This window comes from Bos indicus x Bos taurus, chromosome 10 (genome assembly GCF_003369695.1).
Source record: "Bos indicus x Bos taurus breed Angus x Brahman F1 hybrid chromosome 10, Bos_hybrid_MaternalHap_v2.0, whole genome shotgun sequence".
NCBI classification, from domain to species: domain Eukaryota; kingdom Metazoa; phylum Chordata; class Mammalia; order Artiodactyla; family Bovidae; genus Bos; species Bos indicus x Bos taurus.
In genome coordinates this window covers 79,254,109-79,278,304 of record NC_040085.1, presented here as the reverse complement: position 1 = coordinate 79,278,304, position 24,196 = coordinate 79,254,109, and the positions used below count along the sequence as shown (strand labels likewise).

The 24,196-nt window shown below is 37.5% G+C and overlaps 1 protein-coding gene across 5 annotated transcripts in view; it reads right to left on the bottom strand.

Annotated features, from left to right (window-relative positions):
- The window catches only part of LIN52 (lin-52 DREAM MuvB core complex component), a 113,054-nt gene extending 88,911 nt beyond the window's left edge, over positions 1–24,143 (bottom strand). Inside the window, exons 1-6 of one of the 5 annotated variants that reach the window (XM_027552414.1) lie at positions 23,763–24,143; positions 18,851–18,938; positions 18,674–18,748; positions 17,924–17,961; positions 14,523–14,589; positions 11,972–12,009 (exon numbers count right to left, since the gene is read on the bottom strand). In XM_027552414.1, the coding sequence (XP_027408215.1) occupies positions 11,972–12,009; positions 14,523–14,589; positions 17,924–17,961; positions 18,674–18,748; positions 18,851–18,938 (306 nt within the window). In that variant the 5' untranslated portion in view covers positions 23,763–24,143. Of the gene's footprint in view, positions 1–11,925; positions 12,010–14,522; positions 14,590–17,923; positions 17,962–18,673; positions 18,749–18,850; positions 18,939–23,762 lie in introns of all 5 variants that reach the window. The other 4 variants (XM_027552411.1, XM_027552410.1, XM_027552413.1 and 1 more) reach the window with 4 other exon arrangements.
- Between the last annotated feature and the right edge of the window lie 53 nt (positions 24,144–24,196).

Sequence of the window (24,196 nt, the reverse complement as noted above, 5' to 3'; positions counted from 1 at the left end):
TACCACATTTTTGGTTTTTTCTACCAATCTCCTTAATCAAAAGCAAAATGTTATTTCTGACAACAGGGAAACTGAGCATCAAAAATACACACTGCTTAAGAAAGGAATCTTTTTTTAAATATGGAGAGATGAAAAGGAAAAACCAAAAGCTAAAACTCAAGTAAGTCATCAACAAAGTTAGGCAAGCAGTCCAGTAAAGTTATAAGAATCTGTATCTCAATAAGAAACCCAGTTCAAGAGATAAGGGAAGAGAAAAAGCCAGAAGTACAGTAAGACTCATGCTGCCATCTAGAGGTTAAAGGCTAGTGAAAAATCATTTTTCTCCTTAATCAATCAAGTACAATTAATTTAACTATTATAGATAGAAGTACAGGAATTATAAAGTAAGCCTGATATCAGGCTACAAAGAAGACCATCCAGAGTATAAGAAGTCTCTCCCTGCCCTTCTTCATGGATTAAAATAAGAAATTAACAAAGGTAACAGTTCTTTTTCAATGATTCAATGGATGTTGGCAATTTGATTTCTGGTTCCTCTGCCTTTTCTAAATCCAGCTTAAACTTCTGGAAATTCACGGTTCACATACTGTTGACGCCTGGCTTGGAGAATTTTGAGCATTATTTTGCTAGCATGTGAGATAAGTGCAATTGTGCGGTAGTCTGAACATTCTTCAAGAGATGGGAATACCAGACCACTTTACCAGCCTTCCGAGAAATCTGTATGCAGGTCAAGAAGCAACAGTTAGAACTGGACATGGAACAACAGACTGGTTCCAAATTGGGAAAGAAGTACGTCAAGGCTGTATATTGTCACCCTGCTTATTTAACTTATATGCAGAGTACATCAATCGAAATGTCGGGCTGGATGAAGCACAAGCTGGAATCAAGATTGCCGGGAGAAATATCAACAACCTCAGATACGCAGATGACACCACCCTTATGGCAGAAAGTGAAGAAGAACTGAAAAGCCTCTTGATGAAAGTGAAAGAGGAGAGTGAAAAAGCTGGCTTAAAACTCAACATTCAAAACACTAAGATCATGGCATTTAGTCCCATCACTTCATGGCAAATAGATGGGGAAACAATGGAAACAGTGACAGACTTTATTTTCTTGGGCTCCAAGATCACTGTGGATGGTGACTGCAGCCATGAAATTAAAAGACGCTTGCTCCTTAGAAGAAATGCTATGACAAACCTAGACAGCATATTAAAAAGCAGAGACATTACTTTGCCAACAAAGGTCCATCTAGTCAAAGCTATGATTTTTCCAGTAGTCATGTATGGATGTGAGAGTTGGACAGTGCCGAAGAATTGATGCTTTTGAACTGTGGTGTTGTAGAAGAGTGTCTCTTGGACTGCAAGGAAAACAAACCAGTCCATCCTAAAGGAAATCAGTCCTGAATATTCATTGGAAGGACTGATGCTGAAGCTGAAACTCCAATACTTTGGCCAACTGATATGAAGAGTTGACTCATTTGAAAAGACCCTGATGCTGGGAAAGATTGAAGGCGGAAAGAAAATGGGACGACAGAGGATGAGATGGTTGGATGGCATCACCGACTCAATGGATATGAGTTTGGATAAACTCTAGGAGTTGGTGGTGGACAGGGAGGCCTGTTGTGCTGTGGTCCATGGGGTCAGAAAGAGTCGGACACGACTGAGCGAATGAACTGAACTTTGTGTGTGAAGTCACTTCAGTCATGTTCAACTCTTTGTGACCCTATGGACTGTGTGTGTCTGTGTGTGTGTGTCTACGTGTGTGCGTGTGTGTGTATGAAGTCACTTCAGTCATGTTTGACTCTCTGTGACCCTATGGATTGTAGTCTGCTTGTGCACACACATCTGTGTGTGTGTGCATGTGTGTGTCTATGTGTGTGCGTTAAGTTGCCTCAGTCATGTTCGACTCTTTGAGACCCTAAGGACTGTAGTCTGCCCACAGGGTTCCTCTGTCCATGGAATTCTCCAGGTAAGAATACTGGAATGGATTCCCATGCCCTTCTCCATCCACCAAAAAAAGTTGCATCAGCGATTTCCCTGGCAGTCCAGTGGTTAGGGCTCTGTGCTTCCACTGCAGGGGGCACAGGTGTGATCCCTGACTGGGGAACTAGGATCCCATATCCAACGTTGCATGGTCAAGAAATAAAGAAAAGAAAGAAAGAAAAGCTGCACCAAATAATTTGTAGTGCAAAAACAACCTCATCAATGCAGACTACCAGAACGAAGTACCAGGTTTGAATGGGGAAGTCTCGATCTTATTTTACCATAAAATGTTATTCTAAAAACTGGTAGCTGATTAAATTAAGCCTAAGCACTGTCCTGGATTTAGAAAAGGCAGAAGGAATTCCAAAAAAAAATCTACTTCTGCTTCATTGACTATGTTAAAGCCTTTGACTGTGTGGATCACAACAAACTGTGGAATATTCTTAATGAGATGGGAATACCAGACCACATTACTTGCCTCCTGAGAAACCTGTACACAGGACAAGAAGCAACAGTTAGAACTGGACAGGGAACAACAGACTGGTTCAAAATTGGCAGAGGAGTATGTCAAGGCTGTATACTGTCTCCCCACTTATTTAACTTATATGCAGAGTACATTATGCAAAATGCTGGGCTGGATGAATCACAAGCTGGAATCAAGATTGCCGGGAGAAATATCAACAACCTCAGATATGCAGATGACACCACTTTTAATGGTAGAAAGTGAAGAGGAACTAAGGTGAAAGAGGAGAGTGAAAAAGCTGGCTTAAAACTCAACATTCAAAAAATGAAGATCACGGCATCCAGTCCTATCACTTCACAGCAAATAGATGGGGAAAATGTGGAAACTGTCAGATTTCATTTTCTTTGCCTCCAACATCAATGCAGATGGTGACTGCAGCCATGAAATTAAAAGATGCTTGATCCTTGGAAGAAAAGCTATGACAAACCTAGACAGTGTATTAAAAAGCAGAGACATCACTTTGCCAACAAAGGTCCATATAGTCAAAGCTATGGTTTTTCCAGTAGTCATGTATGGATGTCAGAGTTGGACTATAAAGAAGGCTGAGTGTCAAAGAATTGATGTTTTTGAACTGTGGTGCTGGAGAACACTTTTGAGAGTCCCTTGGACAACAAGGAGATCAAACCAGTCAATCCTAAAGGAAATCAACCTTAAATATTCATTGGAAGGACTGGTGATGAAGCTGAAGCTCTAATACCTTGGCCACATGATGCAAAGAGTTGACTCATTGGAAAAGACCCTGATGCTGGGAAAGACTGAGGGCAAGAGGAGAAGTGGGTGACACAGGATGAGACGGTTCGATGGTATCACTGACTCAGTGACATGAGTCTGAGCAAACTCTGGGATATAGTGAAGGGCAGGGAAGCCTGGCATGCTGCAGTTCATGACATGAGTCTGAGCAAACTCTGGGAGACAGTGAAGGGCAGGGAAGCCTGGCGTGCTGCAGTTCATGACATGAGTCTGAGCAAACTCTGGGAGATAGTGAAGGGCAGGGAAGCCTGGCATGCTGCAGTTCATGACATGAGTCTGAGCAAACTCTGGGAGACAGTGAAGGGCAGGGAAGCCTGGCGTGCTGCAGTTCATGACATGAGTCTGAGCAAACTCTGGGAGATAGTGAAGGGCAGGGAAGCCTGGCGTGCTGCAGTTCATGACATGAGTCTGAGCAAGCTCTGGGAGATAGTGAAGGGCAGGGAAGCCTGGCGTGCTGCAGTTCATGAGTTGGACACGACTTAGCAACTGAACAACAACAACAGCAGCAGCAAGAATCCTTCCTGAAATAGCTAAATGAACATACAGGATTAGCAGAAGCAATTACTTGTAGCAAAATAAGCTAAATTTCTTAAAGCTTTTTAGACAGTAATATACTCAATGTGGTCTTCTTTACTTAACAATTTTTTAGCCAATCTTTCCTGTATAGTACAAGGTAATTTCAAACCAGTACAAGTAAATGAATATAAATCAAACTGAGATTTTTATTATATGGTTTATGGGGAAGTGTAATTAAGAACAAATGCATCAAATTCAACCTCTTCATGATAAAAACACTCAATAAACTAACAATAAAAGATAACATCCTCAGGGAACTCCCCAGCAGTCTAATGTTCTCCCAAGGGCCTGGGTTCAATCGCTGCTCAGGGAACTAAGATCCTACAAGCTGAATGGTGTGCCCTCTCCAGAACCCTGCCTCCCAAAAAAGATAACATCCTCAAACTGACGAAGGGCATGTACAAAAAACCCAATATCATACTTAATGTTTTCTCCCTAAGATCAAGAGGAAGACAAGGATGTCCACTCTTGCCACTTCTATTCAACACCATACTGGAATTTCTAGCCAGGGCAATTAGATAAAAATGAAATAAGAAGAAAGAAAAGGAAAAGAAAGGTAAGAAAAAGAAGGAATGAAAAAAGAGAGAAAGAAAAGACATCCAGATTGGAAATGAAGAAGTAAAATATCTCTATTTGCATATGACAATTCTGTATATAGAATATCTTAAGTAATCTACTAAAATACAATTAGAACTAATAAATAAGTTCAGGAAAGTTGCAGGATATAATATCAATATACAAAAATTGATTGTATTTCTCTACAGTAGCAATGCACAAACTGAAAATGAAATTAGAAAAACAATTCCATTTATAATAGCATCAAAAAAGTTAAGACAGGAATGCATTTTAACAAATGAAGTGCAAAACTTATACTTTGCAAACTGCAAAATATTGTTCAAAGAAATGAAAGGAGACTTGAATAAACAGAAAGATATACCACATTCATGAATGACCTTAATTTCATTAAGATGAAAATACTCTCCCTGAAACTAATCTACAGATTCAATGCAATTCCTACTCAAATGTCATCTGACCTCTTTGCAACAACTGACAAGTTAAAATTCCTATGGAAATTCATGAGACCCAGAACATAAAAAAAAAAAAGAAAGAAAAATCTTCAAACAGAAAGACAAAGTTGGAAAACTCACAAATCCAAATTTCAAAACTTACTACAAAGTTACAGTAATCAAAACAGTGAGGTACTGCTGTAAGCACAGATATACAAGTCAGTAGAATAGAACTGAGAGTCCAGAAATAAAACTTCATGTTTATGGTCAATTGATTTCTTACAAAAATGCCAATACAATTCAGTGGGAAAGGAATAGTCTTTTCAACAAATGGTGCTGAAAACTAGATATCCACACTCAAAAGAATTAATTTGCATCCATAACCTCATACCATATATAAAAAATTAACTTAAAATGGATCAAATACCTAACTATAAGAGCTAAAGAATAAAACTCTTAGAAGAAAACATAGGTATAAATCTTTATAATTAGGCAATAGTTTCTTAGGTATGACATCAAAATACAACCAACAAAATAAATAACCGATAAATTGGACTTCATTAAAATTAAAACTTCTGTGTCTCAAAGAATACCTTAAGTAAGAAGATAACCCACAAACTGTAAGAAAATGTTCTACAAATTACGTATCAAAAAAGCAACCTGTTTCTAGAATACATAAAGAACTCTTAAAACTCAATAATTAAAAACAAAATCCAATTTTTAACTGGGCAAAGGACCTGAATATAGTTCTCTAAAAAAGACATACAACTAGTCAATAGGTACATGAAAATATGCTCAATATCACTAGTTATTAGGAAAAATGCAAACCCAAACCACGGTGAAATACCACTCTTCATAATACATCCACTAGGACGGATTTTGTAATAATTTTAAAAAAACAAATAGTAAGTATTGGCAACGTGTTGAGAAATTGGAACCTTCACACACTGCTGATGGGAATGTAAAATGGTGCAGCCAGTATGGAAAATATTCTGACAGTTCCTCAAAAGATTAGATATAGAGTTACCATATGACCCAGAAATTCCATTCCTAGTCATAAACTAAAGAGGATGAAAACATATGTCCACATAAAAACGAGTACATGAATGTTCACAGCAGCATTATTCATACTAGCCAAATAAAGGAAATAACCCAAATGCCCACTAACTAGTGGATAAATATAATGTAAATAACCTAAAAATACACCTATACAGTAGAACATTATTCAATTCTAAACAGAAATGAAGTCTTGATACATGCTTCAACACAGATGAACATTGAAAATACTATGATAAGTGAAAGAAACCAGTCACAAAAGACCACATAATATGATTTAATTTATATGACATGTCTACATGAGACATTCATAAAGACAGGAAGTATACTAGTAGTGGCCTAGGCCTATGGAGTTTAGGGGAAAATGAGGAGTGACTGCTAACGAGTACAGGATTTCTTTGAGGGGTGACAAAAATGTTTTAAAATTGATTGTGGTAATGGCTGCACATCTCTGAAAATACTAAAAATCACTGAATTGTACACTATAAATAAGTGAATTGCAGGGTATGTGAATTACATCTCAGTAAAGCTGTCATAAAAAAAATGAAAGGGAAGAAATGAATCAGAACTCCAAGCTTTAGCTCTAGTTTCAAATTGCATGATCTGCTGCTTTCCCAATCTTCACATTCCATTTAAAATTATTTTGAATATCGCCAGCAAGCAGGTCATCCACATAATTACTAAAATGTTTGTAGCCTTCAAAGACAGGGGTAATTTTTTTTTTAATGGAAAAAAACTGTTGAGAATCAATATTCGATAAGATTTATGACAGTTCAATGGGTCTGAGGAATAAAACAAGACATGTGCTGCTACAACTTACATGACTAAATCATGAACACTGTCCAGGTCATAATAATGCTGTGGGCTGCAGTCCATGGGGTCGCTAGGATTGGACACGACTGAGCGACTTCATTTTCACTTTTCACTTTCATCCATTGGAGACGGAAATGGCAACACACTCCAGTGTTCTTGCCTGGAGAATCCCAGGGACGGGGGAGCCTGGTAGGCTGCCCTCTATGGGGTTGCACAGAGTCGGTCCTGACTGAAGCGACTTAGCAGCAGCAGCAGGAGCAGGGGTCAGGTAGAAGACAAAATCAAACCATTATCAAGAAGCTTCACACTATATTTACTATGTGTGGTTGATCATCCACTATCATAAAAGAAAAATTCCAGACATTATGAGATCTTCAAATGTTACTACTCATCATTAAAACACAAACTATCCAGAAAAAGAACAATTTCCAGAAGCTCCACTTTTTCAGTTTTAAGTGAATGGATTTCATTAAAAAAATCTGCTCATTTCATCAAAAGGCATTAAGGAGTTGATCATTCAGTCATTCAATCAGCAAATACATACTGCATATCTACCATATGGCAGGTACTCTGTGGGTTACAGAAGACAGCTCCAAAATATGATTCTTACCTTCAAGAGCTACAATTAATCTAAGAGATAACACACAAACCAAAAGTCTCCCAAAATGGTAAAAGTGACAAAAAAATGAAACAAATGAACTGCTCTAGGAGCTATCTCGGAGGTCAGAAAAGTGAGTTTACTTTCTAGATCAAGTTTGAAAAGGAAAGGCTGATGAAAGAGGTAGATTCTGGCTAAACAATGAAGGACAAATAAAATTCCTATATTAGAAATAGGTCAGGGAGGGCTTCCTGAGAAAAGGAACAACATGAATTGAATTAAGAAGATGGGGAAGTGTCCCAGGAAGAGAATTTCAAATGCAGACAACGCACGGTATTCTGTTCGGGAGCAGTAAGAAGGCTAGACATTAGGCTCAGCCCAGAGTAAGGGGATTTTGAAAGCCATGTTAAGGAATCTGAATTTTATTGTATGGGTAATGAAATACTACTAATGACTTATGAGTAAAGGACAAACAGAAAGCAAACACTACTTTAGAAAGATTAACCTTGTATTGGTAAACAAGATGGACTGATATGAGGTAGCTGAGACACAAGGAGGGCAGTTAGAAGGTGACTACAATAGTTTTGGTAAAACAAGAAGGACACAGAACTCAGATGGAAGTAACAGAAATGGAATTTTTCATACAGTAAAGGTAGTTTTTTATAATTCTATATATTTCATGGGAATTTCACATAAATTAACTACCCATATAAAGTCTGGGGGCCCCAATCATGAAAAGCTATAAATACCTATATAAAACATTATTGCATTCTAAAACCTGGACACCAAAAGGGTTATCTGAGATATAATCACGTACTAAATCAAGAGGCAGGGTTCATCTTCCAAAAGATACAATCTAGTTGCTATTAGCCCTAGAAGGCTCACATTTTTTCTATACTAACACTAACAATGCTCCAGGGAAGTGACAAACAATCATGTTTTGAGGACAAATTTTTTTTGCATTTTTTTTCTTTCCATCATCTTTATCAGTTACAGATATTTGCATGAAAACAGGATCAGGGGTCCTTGGGGATTCATCAGTTCGTATTGCTTATTTTTCATCCATGTCATCCTCTCAATTAATGCAGGAAGGAGGATTGAGATATCGAAACACCAGATTAGGGTGTCAAGTAAATGTCAACCCCTAGAGTAGATGAATAATCTGTAAGGACAAAAAGGATCTTGTTTTTATGCAAATACCCTATACACAATAAAACAAAGAGGTTATAGCCAAGAAATCCACTACATATCAATGTGATTCTTACCAATTCTAAATTAAAAAACTATTTTCTGCATGTCAACTAATTATTATGATCAGGGAAAATGACAATCAGTTAGCAAAACACTGCTACAGAAACTGAAAGAAAGCTGTATTTTGAACTAGAAAATAATTTCGAGAAATCTCAGCTGTGCTCATAGAACTCATCTGGCAGAAACAAGCATTTCTACAGCATAATTTTGGTTCCCTGCTTAAGGTCACTGAGTTAGGTGACTTCAAACCCCTACCTCCAAAGCCTTAAGTTTTAGAAATAATAAATAATTAATAATATTGATGATCTTAGCTGTGTGGAATAAAAACTGAAACAAACCACACCAAGTTTCTGTTTTTGTGCAAAGACATTAAAATAGATTTACTGATGCTCAGAGAACCAACTCGTTATCCTAAAAACTGATAAAGAATCATTTATTCAGTAAGAAGAGCATTCAAGGTAATAAATAATGAAGAGTTGGTTAAGATAAGGTTCTTCACAGAAAAATCCTAGCTAATAAGAAGGAATGATAGAATTAGTGTAATACCATTTCACAGCTTATAACAAAATAGTGAATCTAGGCAGTTTTCAATGGCTGCTAAAACACTGGTTATAAGGCTGATAGAGAATTTTATGAGTAACAGATCAGGCAAACAATACCTTTACCAATGAATTAATCTTAACATCACAAAGATCAAGACAAGCAGACAGGATGTACCCTTCTGAAGGATGTGTACAACACCATTTATGAAATATTCTTGTCAAAATAAAAATAAAAATCAATCCTGTATCTGTATGAGCTTCTAAATCTAATTACTGGGAAATAAGAAGGGATAGATGGACATATTAAGCACTACCACAGGGATAAAAGGAATAAAATCCAGAATGGGGAAAATTCCACAGAAAAAGTAACAATAATAAATGGCAAAGGAAAATAATAGGGAGGTGGAACTATGCCAGATTAAAAGAAACTTAAGAGACATATTAATCAAATATAGTACACCTTACTTAAATCCTGATTCAAACCAACCAACTATATAAAGACAATTATGAGTGAACCAGGGAAATATGAATTCTGATTGGTTATCTGATGATATTAAACAAGTCTGTTAAAATTCTTTAGGCATAATTAATAGAATCGCAATTATACTTAAGAAAAAAAAAGGAAAGTCTTTGTCTTTTGGACTCACATATGAAGTTATTTAGTAATGAAACAATATGATGCCTGAGATTTGCTTTAATTATGTATGTTGGCAGAGGTTGAAATAGATTGGCCAGATGCTAACTATAAAACCAAGTCATCAGTATATAACGTCAATATTCTACTTTCTCTCCTTTGGTATATGTTTGAAATTTTTCATAATAAAAAGTAGAGAAAAAATACTTCATTATCTTTCTCAGCAGGAAAATAGGAAAAGAAAAACTAATCAGAGGGAATATAGTAATTTCATCTACAACTAACTAGAGACAACACTGTTGATAAATACATTCAGTAATATAGCATCTTTTTGATATAAGCATAAAATTTTATCTCTCTTTTGAAAAAACTTTATTTCATAAGAAAAACTGACATAGATAAAGGATTGATCACTGTGATCATTACAGCATGTATTATCCAGAGCTAGAAACAGAATCAAGTTCTACACTGTATAAGTCTCGCATTTATGAATTTAATAATCATGGGGTTTTCATTATAAACCCTTGAGGTCTGTGACATACATGGTAAAGAGTAATTCTGCCGACAAGCTTCAGTCACGAGAAATAAATGACTAGTATACAGAGGAGTTAGGGAACAAGTGCACATCGCAGACCATCTAGCAACCGTGTCTCAGAGCAGTCTGTGGCTCTCTGCTCCTTGATCCATGAAGTGATTTTAAAATGTTTTCTTGGGAAACAAACGTCAACTGCTAATGATAGTAATGGAAATAAAGAAAACAAAAACAGGACTAAGGAAGTGCTATTAGTCGAAAATTGGTAGTTTTAAATTAAATTTTAAAGTGAAATGTTGAATTGGTAGTAAAATCAATGATGTGGACAAATCCACTGCATGTTCTATAAACAAGAGAAACAATTTGTTAAACTGCTGTTGGGAATTACATTAATCAGTACAAAACAATTTTGAAGAAAGTTATAAGCTACAGTAGTCTCTCAAAATTGTGCATTTATCAAGGTCTGAGGAAGTACCTACCCAATGAGAACAAAGTTCTAACACTCTATGTTGAGTATTTCTTTCAATTACAAAGTGAAAATCTTCTACAATTCCTTTTCCAGTTTTATAATGAACAGAGTATGGAAAGAAATATAGTTAAAAATCATTTTAAACTAAAAGACTGGAGAGCAGACAGGAATACAGAATTTTAAAAGCATTACTCATACTGGCAGATTACATTCTTGGTGTGTTACAATACCCTTCCTTTGGGGAAGCAATCCTCCCCAAATGCATTCCACATGATCTGAGTCAGACTTAACGGTTCCAATCTGCATGTGCACCCTGGCCCCAGGCTGGCCCATCTCAGTGCTCTATGCTACCTGGCTAAAGGACTTGGTTCCAGGAAAGGTATGTAAGCCAAGATGGAATAGTCAGAGGCCCCCACAGGACCTTTTCTGGGGAATTTTCAGAAAACATCTTCTTTCCTTTGGGATTACAAGATTTAAAGACATATAAACTGGAGCTCCTATTGGTCACCTTCCTGAGTGCAAGGTCAAAGAATAATAATAATGCATGAGTGAAGCAGAACTCTGAGATGTAAAACAAAAGCAAGAACAAGAGCACATTCCTAAGACATCACTAAGTGTCATGGATCTGGGGAGGGATGGACTGGGAGTATGGGGTTAGCAGGTGCAAACTATTACATTTAGAATGGATAAACAAGGTCCTATTATATAGCACAGGGGACTATATTGAATATCCTGTGATAAACCATAATGAAAAAATATAAAAGAGAATGTATATATGAGTATAACTGCGTCACTTTGCTGTACAGCAGAAATTAACACAACATTGTAAATCAACTCTACATCAATAAAAAGTAAGTCAGTAAGAGTCAAGGATCAAGATATGCTCAAAACTATTTCTACTCCTAGAATTTTGATTTATGTGAATAAAATCCTTTTGCTTAAGCTAGTTTGATTGGACATTCTATCACTTAACACTCAAAGAGTTTCCAATATACTTTCACTGTACAGAGAAAAATAACTTGCAACCTAGTAAACTCAGTAATTATTCCAGCTCACTCTATCGTAAAAGGCTTACTTCATAGATTACAGTGGCTTCTTACCTTTAGAACACCTAATAAAGATACTTCTTGAATTATGCCCGAACGCAATCATGAAACACACAGGATGGCCCCTAAATAAATGTGATCTGGGTACTCACACTCATCCAGCCCCAACTGATAGGCCAGGTTCTGAAGGCCTCGTACCTTCTCCATCAAGTTAGCTGTGGTGAGGCTCCCCAGTTCTGAAACAGAATCATTCACTTCAATACCATTTCTTTCTTTCTTTCTAGTAACAACTCACATGGGTTGCAAACCCTTGCTATAAAAGTTTTCAAACTTAATTACTACTGAGTAAATAGAAAATGGATCCATATCTCTTCCTATCCACTCACTCACCCTAAACACACAGACATACAAATCAATGAATTTTTCCACCACTGCAAATGCCTCATATGAACTTACCCACTTAATGAGAAGAGAGTTAGCATAAATACAATAGCAATTATGTGTTTTATCCTGAGGATCCTTTTATATCATTCACTTTGCCTATCATACAAGATGAATACACTAATATGGAACCTCGTGATCGGACACAGCACTGAGAAAGCCTACAGACAGATCTTTGACTTGCAGTATGGACACCATCTCCACCGTCATTCACAAGTTCTCACTGGTCCAGCTGATACTTCCCAAGTGAAAAGAAAGTGCGTGTGAAAGTCACTCAGTCATGTCCAACTCTTTGCAACCCCATGGACTATACAGTTCATGGAATTCGCCAAGCCAGAATACTGGAGTGGGTAGCTGTTTCCAACCCAGGTAGATCTTCCCAACACAGGGATTGAACTCAGGTTTCCCACATTACAGGCGGATTCTTTACTTGCTAACCACTATGGAAGCCCAAGAATATTGGAGTGGGTAGCCTATCCCTTCTTTAGGGGATATTCCCGACCTACCCAGGAATAGAACCAGGATCTCCTACATTGCAGGCGGATTCTTCACCAGCTGAGCTACCAGGGAAGCCCTTCCCAGGTGCAATCCCTAGGTCAGGAAGATCTTCTGGAGTAGGAAATGGTAACCTGCTCCAATATTCTTGACTGGAAAATTCCATTGACAGAGGAGCCTGGCAGGCTACAGTTCATGGGGTCTCAAAGAGTTATATATGACTGAGCATACATACACAATATTTCAATTAACAATAAAATAGCAATGATACACTAAATAAAATAGTGATAAAAAGTAAATAAGAGTCAAGGATCAAGATATGCTCAAAGCTATTTCTACTCCTAGAATTTTTACTTATGTGAATAAAATCCTTTTGCTTAAGCTAGTTTGATTTGACATTCCATCACTTAAAACTCTAACAGTTTCCAATATACTTGCACTGTACAGAGAAAAATATATATAACCTAGTAAACTCAGTCATTATTCCAGCACACTCTATCATAAAAGGCATACTTTGTTTAGGAAAAAAAGACTAAATATTAATCCAAACTTTTCCGTCAAATCAAATGCCTATAAAAATTGTTAAAGTTTACCAGAAAAGAAGACAGTAGACTTAAAGTAAAAACTTACTTTTCGAGATTTGCATTTAAATAGCACCAAATTACTTTTAGGTTTAAAACATAAGTCAATCTGCATAAAATATAATGCTCTGATCCTTTACTAAAACTTTGAAGTTTCCTTAGAAAATACATGCTGATGGAATATTATATAAATGTCTGTTTGGAACATTAAAGCAATGAACCTGAGATGCCCTTGAGACTTAATTTTCCCCTGGCTGGAGGAGGGGATCTGCTTTTAAGTATTTCACGCAGAACAATAAATTACTTCTGAGATCAAATAGAGGTGTTATTTTCTGCAACTTATCACGCCACAATTATTATCTATATCTGGCATAAGTAGACTTTCTCGATCTGTTCAGCTGCTTAAATAGCTTAAGAATCCCGGATTTTCTACCTTAACTTCAGTCTATTACTTCACTACCATCATGAATCTTACCACTAGAAGGATAATAAAAAATTAAATAAAGTAGAGCAAAATCAAGGAAAATTAATGTTTTTTAATTTAAATTTCTACTTTGTGGTTGAGTTCCAAGTCATTTATCAAATATTCACTACTTACAGTATTCTTTGTTGGAGAAATTGATGAGACAGAAAGAACTAAAAGACAGGTCTTAACCCACTCCAGGGTTGTCAATTAATAGTACTGCCAACAATAGATGGCAGTAAATCCTAAATAAGCCACTTGTGTTATAGCAATAACAGACTAGTCTTAAAAAGATCAGAGTTTAAATTTTAACTCTTTCTAATAAACCTTGGTTTAAGTTAACCTCTGAAACTTAGATATCATACTTAACTCAAAGAACCTTTATGAGAATTAGAATGAGAAACTTTACATGAGAGCTTTTGATTAACTCTGAGCATCATACAAAATAAAGTTAATATTACAGGAACTTAGCAGCAGCAGCAATCATTATGATTGAGTCTTGAATTGGTAAGATTTCTACACATGAAAAAGTAGAGAAGGGCATTTAGCAGCAGCAGCAATCATTTTGATTGAGTCTTGAATTGGTAAGATTTCTACACATGAAAAAGTAGAGAAGGGCATTTATATATGAAAAACATGAGTATGATGGCTAAACAGGCAATTTGAAGCCAAGAATACTTGTAAGGGAATAGTGAGAGAAAAACTGTTAAGGTGGTATGTGGAGGAACAAATGTCAGGTCAAAAGTTAAAGGTCACCAGCACTGCTTACCTTTCAACATGTCGATGTCATCACGTTCTATTTCAGCCATCCATTTGGGTGGAGAGCTAGTAATAGGCTGTCAGAAAATAATATATCCATTCAGACAAACGCAAAGTATGAAGAGACCCTACTCTTCTTTCTTATAAGAAAAAGAGCTTTTCACACAGCTGTCTAACTCTGAAACTCCATGGCCTATAGCCCACCAGGCTCCTCTGTCCATGGAATTATCCAGGCAAGAATACTGGAGTAGGTCCCTTCTCCAGGGGAGCTTCTCAACCCAGGGATCAAACCTGGGTGTTCCACATTGCAGGCAGATTCTTTACCACCTGAGCCACCAGGGAAACCCTTGAAAACACTGGCAAATTGTCATTTCAAATACCCAGACTTCTCCAGGTTCAGATATGGCCTACACAGAGAACCCTTACAAAACAATACTCTTCATCTTTAAAAGCTGGTTTTAAAGAAATAATCTTAGAAAATTAGGTCTGACTACTGTTACTGCTATATGTATAACAGATTGGTATAGTTATTGGTATAACTTATTGGAAAGAAACTACTGGAAATTCACAACTACTGAAAACCTCCAAATGAACTGTTTGAAACAATAATCAGGAAGTACCATTTGCTGACGGAGAAGATTTTCAAAGAAGAACCAAGAATAAGAAAATCTTCAATCTGAAAAAGAGAATACTGGAATGCTCATCACTTAAAATTTCATTTTATTGTAAATGTTATAGAAAACTTTAGAATTTTAAGTTTCTTCTCATTCCTGATAGTGAACTTACAAAATATCAAAGAGAGCTCATTCTTAGAACAGCTTTGGCATAACAGCCTTCAATCCAGGCTACACATGAGAACCAGCTGCATAACTTTAAAAATATACAAATAACTAGGCCATTACCCAGATGCACTGATTCAGAATATCAGAGTGTGGGAGAGGGTCCAGTGGGAAGAACTGAGCAAGGGCATTACATATCTATTTTTTAAAAGCTCCACAGCTGGTATATCAACAATTCTGATGAGATTTCCCTTCAACTTTGAGCCCTTTTCCTTTTCTTAAACTGAAGTATAATTGACACATACCATTATATTAGTTTTGGGTGCACAGCATAAAAATTCAGTATTTGTGAATATCGGGAAATGACTGCCACAAGAAGTTGAGTTGACATTCATCACCATATATATGGCTACAAAAGTTTTTTTCTTATAATGAGTGAGCCACCAGGGAAGCCCTAAGATCTCTTAGCAACTTTCAAACAGGCAATACAGTATTATTAACTACAGTTATATTATTAACTGTAGTTACCATGCTGTATATTATATCTCCAGGACTCATTTATGCTTTTCCTTTTCAAAAAATTCACTTTTACTTGGTACTGTGTGATAAGTAAAACACTTTACATGCATCATGTCATTTATTTTCCAAATCAACCCTATGAAAAAGGTATTATTATCCTCCTCATTTTACAAATTAAAAAAACAACAGATGTTTAGGAAGATTATAAATCACTTCCCTCAAGTCATAGAGCTACTGGAACCATGATTCAAAACCCATGAAGTCTGAGTTCCAAAACCACTACTCTACCTTCCTTGAAGGTTTTAGGTCAAATTCACCACTTTTACCCCAGTAGGGAATCAGAATATTCCAGGAGATCTTAACCTGAGGCCCTGGGATGGCCCTGAACCCCTAGAAACAAAACTCAATACGTATGTACATACTTCTAGGGAAAAGGTATAGATATTTCATCAGATTTTCAAAATACACCATGCTCTAATAAAAGTTTTAAAAACCACTTATTTATGTTTACAACTCAAAGTAGTTAGTTGTAACAAATATAATTAACTAAAAATTCAGTATGAATGAGAATTTATGAAAACTAAATCAAATCTTTCTATTTAACCTACTAGACAAAAGTTGATCTAATACTAGCTACTGTGTATTGCTTATTAGTTCTTGGTACTATGCAAAGCATTTTATACGCATTATGCCGTTTTATACTAAGAAGCCTATGAGACAGTATTAGATGAGAAAACTAAGGCTCAAAAATGTTAGGAAACTTGCTCAGGTCACAGATAGTGAAATAACAGATTCAGGATTCAAATCCAAGTGTATCTGCCTTCAAAACCCTATGCTACCCTTCACTCATGCTCAGGGCTTCCTATATGTTAAAGTCACACACTCCAGCTTTCATACAACCCTACCTTCTGGAAAAATAAAAGAAGCTACAACAAGGTCCCTTTGAACAAATATGTTCATGGACCCTGAAAGCCACAGGCCTTAATATTTAACTCAGTATCTTTAACCCTAACTAAGTTAACCTTTAACCTAATGAGTAGAGAATGTTAAGCATATGGTAAGGTACTAAGAGAGTTAATTACAAATCCCTAATCTATTAATAGGAACAGCATGAGCTTTGGAATCAGACAGATCTCTGCTCAAATCCTAGCCTGTCACTCACTAGGACTTGGGCAAGTAACTTAACATCTAAGCTTCTCTGCTAGTCAGTGCTTCTAACTTTGGGCACAAACGCTTCTAAGTATGTATAATAAGCATGGATGCTAATAAGTAGACTTATAGGTTCAAAGCCTGGTTTTGCCATATATAGCCTATAATCTTGGGTAAACTACTTAACATCTCTGTGCTTATCTGTCTGTAAAATATGGATAATAATAGTACCTATACGTCATATGGGTTTTTGTTTGTTTCCTGGCCACATCACACAGCTTGCAGGATCTTAGTTTCCCAACCAGGGACTGAACTTAGGGCCAGGACCGTGAAAGCACTGAGACCTAACGACTGGACTGCTAGGGAAATCCCCCTCATATGGTTTGGTAAAGACTAAATAATGTATGTAAAGTGCTTACAACAGTGCCTGGCATATGGTACACATCGTGTACATGCTAGCTAACATCATAATCATCCTATCTTCCTGGTTGTGGGAATATATAAGAGAACATATCTAGGGCATCCAGTGCAATGCTTGCTGCCCCAGGAAATGGAAAAGTTGTGGCTCTACTCAATGTCTTTCTTCGGTTTCTGATGAGCCACTGAGAAACTCCTCCAGGGAGGTATAAGTTAAAGTCATAATGCATCACATAAACAAAAGAGAAACACTTCAAAATCATGGTTTGGGCCAAAAGAATATTGGCATTACATTAGATATTTCAATTGCTTTACCTTAACATCGTTTAAGCTGAGAGAAGAGGCTAATAGCCAAAGGTCAAAATATCAAAATACAGCATTAGCATCATTAACATGACGATGATATAAACAGACTTCCAGGGTTGTAGTTACAAAACACTATGAAGGCAAAAACATTATTCTTGAAAATAAAGAAATTAAAAAATACTTGAGATTTTACCCAGAAGCAAAAAGTTGGAAAAACTTCATTATGTGAGGTATTACTTACACTTTTGAAGGAAGCTGCAAATTCAGCAACACCTGGTACTAAAAAGAAAAAACAGAACATTAATCATTCAGTATTGGCTAGTATGTAAGGAAATGGGCACTCCCATACGCAGTCACCCTCTTTCATGTGCACAAAGATAGACATTGTGAAATTGTTTGTAATATCAAAACTTGGATATTATTAGGTTTCCAAATAGGGTATGAGTTCATAAGCTATAGTAAATCTAGACAATAAAATTAAAAAATGAAATAAATCTATACCTATCAACATGGAAAGATCCATTGATAAATTACTAGGCATTAAATTAAGTTAAGCTGTAGATCACTAATCATATAACCCCATAATAAAACAAAGCAAAAAAACTCTATATACTTTAAAATATTTATTTGCTTACTTGTGTAAGCGTTAAAAAAAATACAAAAGTTCTGTACTGAACTACAACAGCAGTTAACTTTATCAGCACTTAAGGAGGCAAGGAATTACTTGATACATTTCATATTGTCTGAGTTATTACAGATATAGCTTTTAAAAATAATTTTTTAAAAGTTCTCTATCATTTCCTGAGTCACACTATGCTCTGAAAGAACTGAACTACTAAACAGCTATTCTTACTACCAGACCACAGAATTCAGTCCCTTCCTCTGAAATAAAATTATAATCATTACAGTTAAATGATAACTCTTCAAAAATGTTCCTCAAAGTAGCACTGGTTTTCCCATCTATTTTGATATAAAGAAACCAAAAACTTACATTGTTCTGGCCAAAGGTCTGGTGAAGCCCGGTCAAGTTTTTCAAAACTTAGCAAAGATGCTTCTAGATCTGTCCCTAGAACAAAACACCCAGATAAGCCAAGAAGGAACAAAACACATTATTTTACATGTTATGACATATCAATCTCACAGAACATAAACTGAAACACTCACTCACCTAGAAGTCTAGAGATTTGAGTTCTATGATTACTGATGCTACTGAGCCATGATGTTACACAAATAAACGATTTCCTTACTCTCCCCATCTTTAAAAAGGGAAACAATATTTTAGTAGGGTGTTGGGAAAAATGAATGTTCAAAACCACCTGTATCTTTACTCGTGTGTATGTATAAGTGTCTGTGTGTATATTAAGTTGTTCAGTTGTGTCCGACTCTTTGTGACACTATGGACTGTAGCCCCCGCAGGCTCCTCTGTCCGAGGAACTCTCCAGGCAAGAATACTAGAGTGGGTTGCCATTCCCTTCTCCAGGGAATCTTCCAGAGCCAGGGCTCAAACCCGGGTCTCCTACATTTCAGGAGGATTTTTTACCACATGAACCACCAGGGAAGCCCATCTTTACTCATACTCAGACTCTCCTTCCAGTCACTGAAGTCCCTGCTATCAGAAAAGACAAACTCCTCTGCTCAGGCTCTGGATTCCACCTTCTCTTGCTTTGTCAAAGACATCCTGAATAATCTATTGCACAACCAGTTTCTACCCTCTCTATTGGCTCATACTCAACAAGTAAGTCTGCTCTGGAATTTACCTTCTTTGAAGAAACTCTTGACCCCACGACTTCCTCACTACTTCAAGGCAAAAGTTTTTCAGCTGTCCATCCTGTTGTCTCCTCTTCCTTACCTCACATTCTTTAGCCTACCACAAACTACATGCATGGAAACAGCTGTCATGGAGGTTACTGATGACCTGTGTTGCTAAATCCAGTGGTCACTTCTCTGTTCTCTCTTATGTGACCCCTTTGCAGCATCCACTCACTAACCACTCTCCTTCAAACACTCCAGCTTCTACAAAACCACTATGCTGGTTCTTCTCCTTCCTCACTGATTCCTTCAGTCTCCCCTTCCACTCAGGGCCCACCCCAGGCTGGCTTCACTCTCGACTGAAAGTCTCCCAAGGAAATCTCATCTAGTCCCATACCCTTTACCACCATTTATATGCCAAGGACTCCATATTTCTATTTCCAGCCCCAATATTTTCCCGAACTTCAGAGTTATATATCTAAGTGGCTATGTGACATCTCTATTAACATATGTGAAAAACCATAATTCCTATCTTCTCCATCTCATTAAACAGCACCACCATCAACTCCAGTTCTCAGTCCAAAAACCCAGGGGTCATCCTTCATGCCTCCCTTTCTTTCATGCTTCCATTACCAATCTATTTGTAAATCCAGTAGTTTCTACCTAAAACACACTCTGAAATTTCATTAATTAACCAAGGAACTATAGCTTCTCTCCTGGACCACTTCAATAGGCTCTTACCAGTCTCCCTGCTCCCATTCTTACTACTCTCCAAAAAGTTAAATGTCAATCAGTTCAAGCCACTCTCCAGCTTAAAAGACTTCTTTCCAGCTAAATTCATGAATGCATACCTACTGTGACCTATAAAATCCTATATGACCCAGCCCCTGCCTAATTTTTTGACACCATTTCTTCTCCACTCTTGCCCTGGAACACAGAAGGTGTTTTAATATTAACAACAACAGTTAACATTTGTTGAGTACATACTTTATGCTCAGTATACTAATTAGCTGCATAAATTAGCTAATTTAATGATACAAACAGTGGTTCTTAACATGTTCTGGGTAAGCCAAATTTTTGAAAATCTGAAAAAAAAAAGCTATGAACTCACCCCCCAGAAAATGTACATATTTATAAAACCTTTCAACATGTCCTTTTCTCTAAACAAAATTTCCTCCCAATAGTCTAAGGAACTCCCAAGTTCACAGCAGGATTATCTACAATAGCCAAGATATGGGAACAACCTAAATGTTCACTGATGGATAAAGGAAGTTTGAAAATACACACACACACACAAATGGAATATTATTCAGCCATATATAAATGAGGAAATCCTGTCACTTGTGACAACCTATATGGACCCTGAAGGCATTATGATAAATGAAATAAAACAAATATAGTATGACCTCACTTATGAGTGCAATCTAAAACAAGCAAACAGACAAACTCACAGAAAAAGAGATCATATTCATGGTTATCAGAAGTGGGGGGTAAGAAGAGGGGTAATTAGAGGAAAGTGGTCAAAAGGTACAAACTTTAGGTTACAAGGTAAATAAGTATTAGGGGTGTAATGATGACTATAGCTAACACTGCTGTATGACAGACACGAAAGTTAAAAGAGTAAATCCTAAGTGTTTTCATCAAAAGGAGAAAAAATTTTGCCTTTATTCTTCTTTCCTTTTTATTGTACCGCTGTGAGAAGATGGATGTTAGCTGAACCAATTATTTACTCTAAGGAAATTTCCATTGGCATTCTAATTGGTAAAGAACTCAACTCTAAAAAACTGCCTTAATTAGATATGTGAAACACAAAATTTCAATTTTCAAACTTCCAAGGAATGCTACTTATGGAAAGTTCAAGCTTAACAAAAATAAACTTATTGAGGGTAGGATTAAATAACCAATAAGCATGACCTTATGATACATGACCACAGTCTGGGACATAACTTGACTCACTGTGTTATTCTCATACATTAAGTAATAAATGACTTAGACTTCAATTTTCTCCTTTTCAAGGAGGTCCCAGCAAATTAAGCATTAAAAAGAGAAACAGTAAAAGATCTAAACTTTTTTTCATAGCAAGATAATTTTAATTAAATCTTATAGACAGAAACAGGTGGAACTCTAAAAATAGAAGTAAGAGAGCTAGGCAGTAGTATATTTTAGGATAAGACACTTATTTAGATGCAAAATTTAAGTTCACAGTGCTTAACCTGTTTTTGTCAGATTAAAAAGATTAGAGGGAAAAGGATAAAGCTATGCAAAAGATGAGCATGAAAACTTTTAAAGTCAAGCGTGCCAATAGAGAGAGTGGATATGGTTAAAAGGCAAAAGGAAAAAAAATACATTTCCAATATTCTTCCTGGCCAAAGGAAGGAAAAGAAATTGAGAGAAGGGAAAATCAAACATAAGGAACAAAAATATAAAGACAACTTAGTTATAAGCTAAAAATTTTCATAGCCATTACTTCTATCACTTGGCTGACTTTTTTTCAACTGTGGTAAAATATACATAAAACATACCATTTTAGCCAATATTAAGTGTACAGTTCAGTGGCATTAAGTACATTTAGACTGCTTTGCAACCGTCGTCACCATCCATTGCTACAACTTTTTTATGTTCCCAATCTGAAAGTCTACACCCAAACAACTCCATATTCCCTTGGCTAACTTTTTAAATGCTCTTTATTTTTTTCCTGGCAAAAAAAAAAAAAGACATTTCATTTTTAACAAGAGAGCACTCAGGCAGGATCAAGAATCTCTTTTGACTTTCAATATCCATAATTTCTTATACAGTATGTGGTTGCTTGTCACAGTAGTTTAGTAGCTAAATCATGTCCAGCTCTTTGCGACCCCATGGACGGTAGCCTGCCAGGCTCCTCTGTCCATGGGATTTCCCAGGCAAGAATACTGGAGTGTGTTGCCATCTCCTTCTCCAGGGGATCTTCCTGACCCAGGGACCCGTGTCTCCTGCATTGGCAGGCGGATTCTTTACTGCTGAGCCACCAGGGAAGCCCCATACAGTATGAACCCATGCTCAAAAACCTTAAAATATTATTTAAGCATATATCTAATCATTCTTTCAATAAACATGAATTGAAGACTTACTGCTTGCCAGTAGGCGAGGCACTGTGGTAAGCCCTGAGATCCAACTACCAACGAAACAGACTTGGAATTTTCAATCTGGACTGAAAGGGGCAAACTTAACAAATAAACTATTCTGTCGATGAAGGTACTGAGAGTGAATAATGGTGAAGAGGGGCAAGTCCAGATACTGTGTTCTGTGAAAGCCTCTCTGGGAGGTGACATTTAAATGAGACCTGAAACTGCCAAAGTGTTTACATGTTTGATTAATCTTCTCTCACAACGCACCTAGTAAAACGCCTTTCATAAAGTAGGATCTCAGTATAGCTTTTCTGGCCACAAGTTCCTCATTCCTGAAATGAACTTTCAAGATTCCTTCCAAACACAAAATGAGAGAAAACTACATATCAGTGAAATGGACGTGGGGATGGAATAGTCGAAGCAAAAACAGTTCAGAAATGACTGCAAAACCTTAATCCTAAAACAGAACGGAGAGCAAAAGCCTGAGGGTACAACAAAACCAATCAATTGCTATCTGAGATGAGTTGCATCTTAGACAACATATAAACAGAAATCGTTCAGTCACTCAGCCTTAAGAAACAATTCATAAACCAGAAACAAGAGAGGTAGAGACGTGTACATGACTACGCTAAAAAGCTCAGTTCTATTTTCCTCGGGACTCACAGCTAGGGACCGAGAGGGTCTCCTGCTTCCCTAGCTGCCAGGGCAACGGTCCCAATCTAAGGAGACAGGAGAGAATTATTTTTCTCTTGTGGTTCAATCCCGGGATGAGGTCAGCCACTAACCCTAGCTAGCGCTTAAGAGAATCAAAAAATCGTTCCAGATGCTCAAAGAGAAAAGAACTGACCTTTTTCAGTGAGGCGCCCGGAGGGGAAAGCTACACTAAGGCGCCTCCTTTCCTCATCAGTATCTCTTCCTCGGCCATCAGCCTCACCCAAATGAGGCTAAAGGAGGACCAGGGCGACCCTCGTCCTTTTGCCCAGAAAAGGTCCCAAGCAGGCGCCCTCCTCCATCTGCCTGGTACACTGAGAAGAAACCAGGCACCTCTGGAGCCGCTGTGAAGAACCGGCGAGCTTAAGAAGCAGCCACATCGCTTAGAAAAGAAGTGGAAGGGAAAGGAGAAGAGCCCACGAAAGAAATGTAAATTCGAGTGGCAGATGGAAACGGAAGTTCCCAGCAGAGGGCAGAAGGATGTGGCAGGCAAAAGGTCTCTAAGCCGGTTCTTACCGTCCGTGGGAGACGCCATCTTCCAACCCATGTCACGTGACGTGGCCAACCGTCGGCGGGAAAGCTTGGATCCGTAAGCCACGCCCCCAAAGAGAAACCCTACCCTCAAACCCAGGAGCCGGGTTCGTCTCCCCGCCCCTATAGAGACAATCTTTACATAGACCCGCCCCCCAGTGCTAGCCACACCTCCCCTCGCGCAGAGGATGAGGCGGAGCTACTGCAAAAAGTCTTGATGGAACTTATTTACTTCCCTCAGTGAGTGGGCGGGGCCGCGGTTGTGCCTTTGGCCAATCGCAGTTCCGGATTCGGGGGCGTCTTCCTCATGTGCTCGATATAGAACCCCGCGAGTAGCGCCGTGTCTTCCCTACACCTCCGCCAACAGAATTTGTTGAGGTAGAGCAAGGCGAGAGCGCTATCACTTCTGACCAATCGTA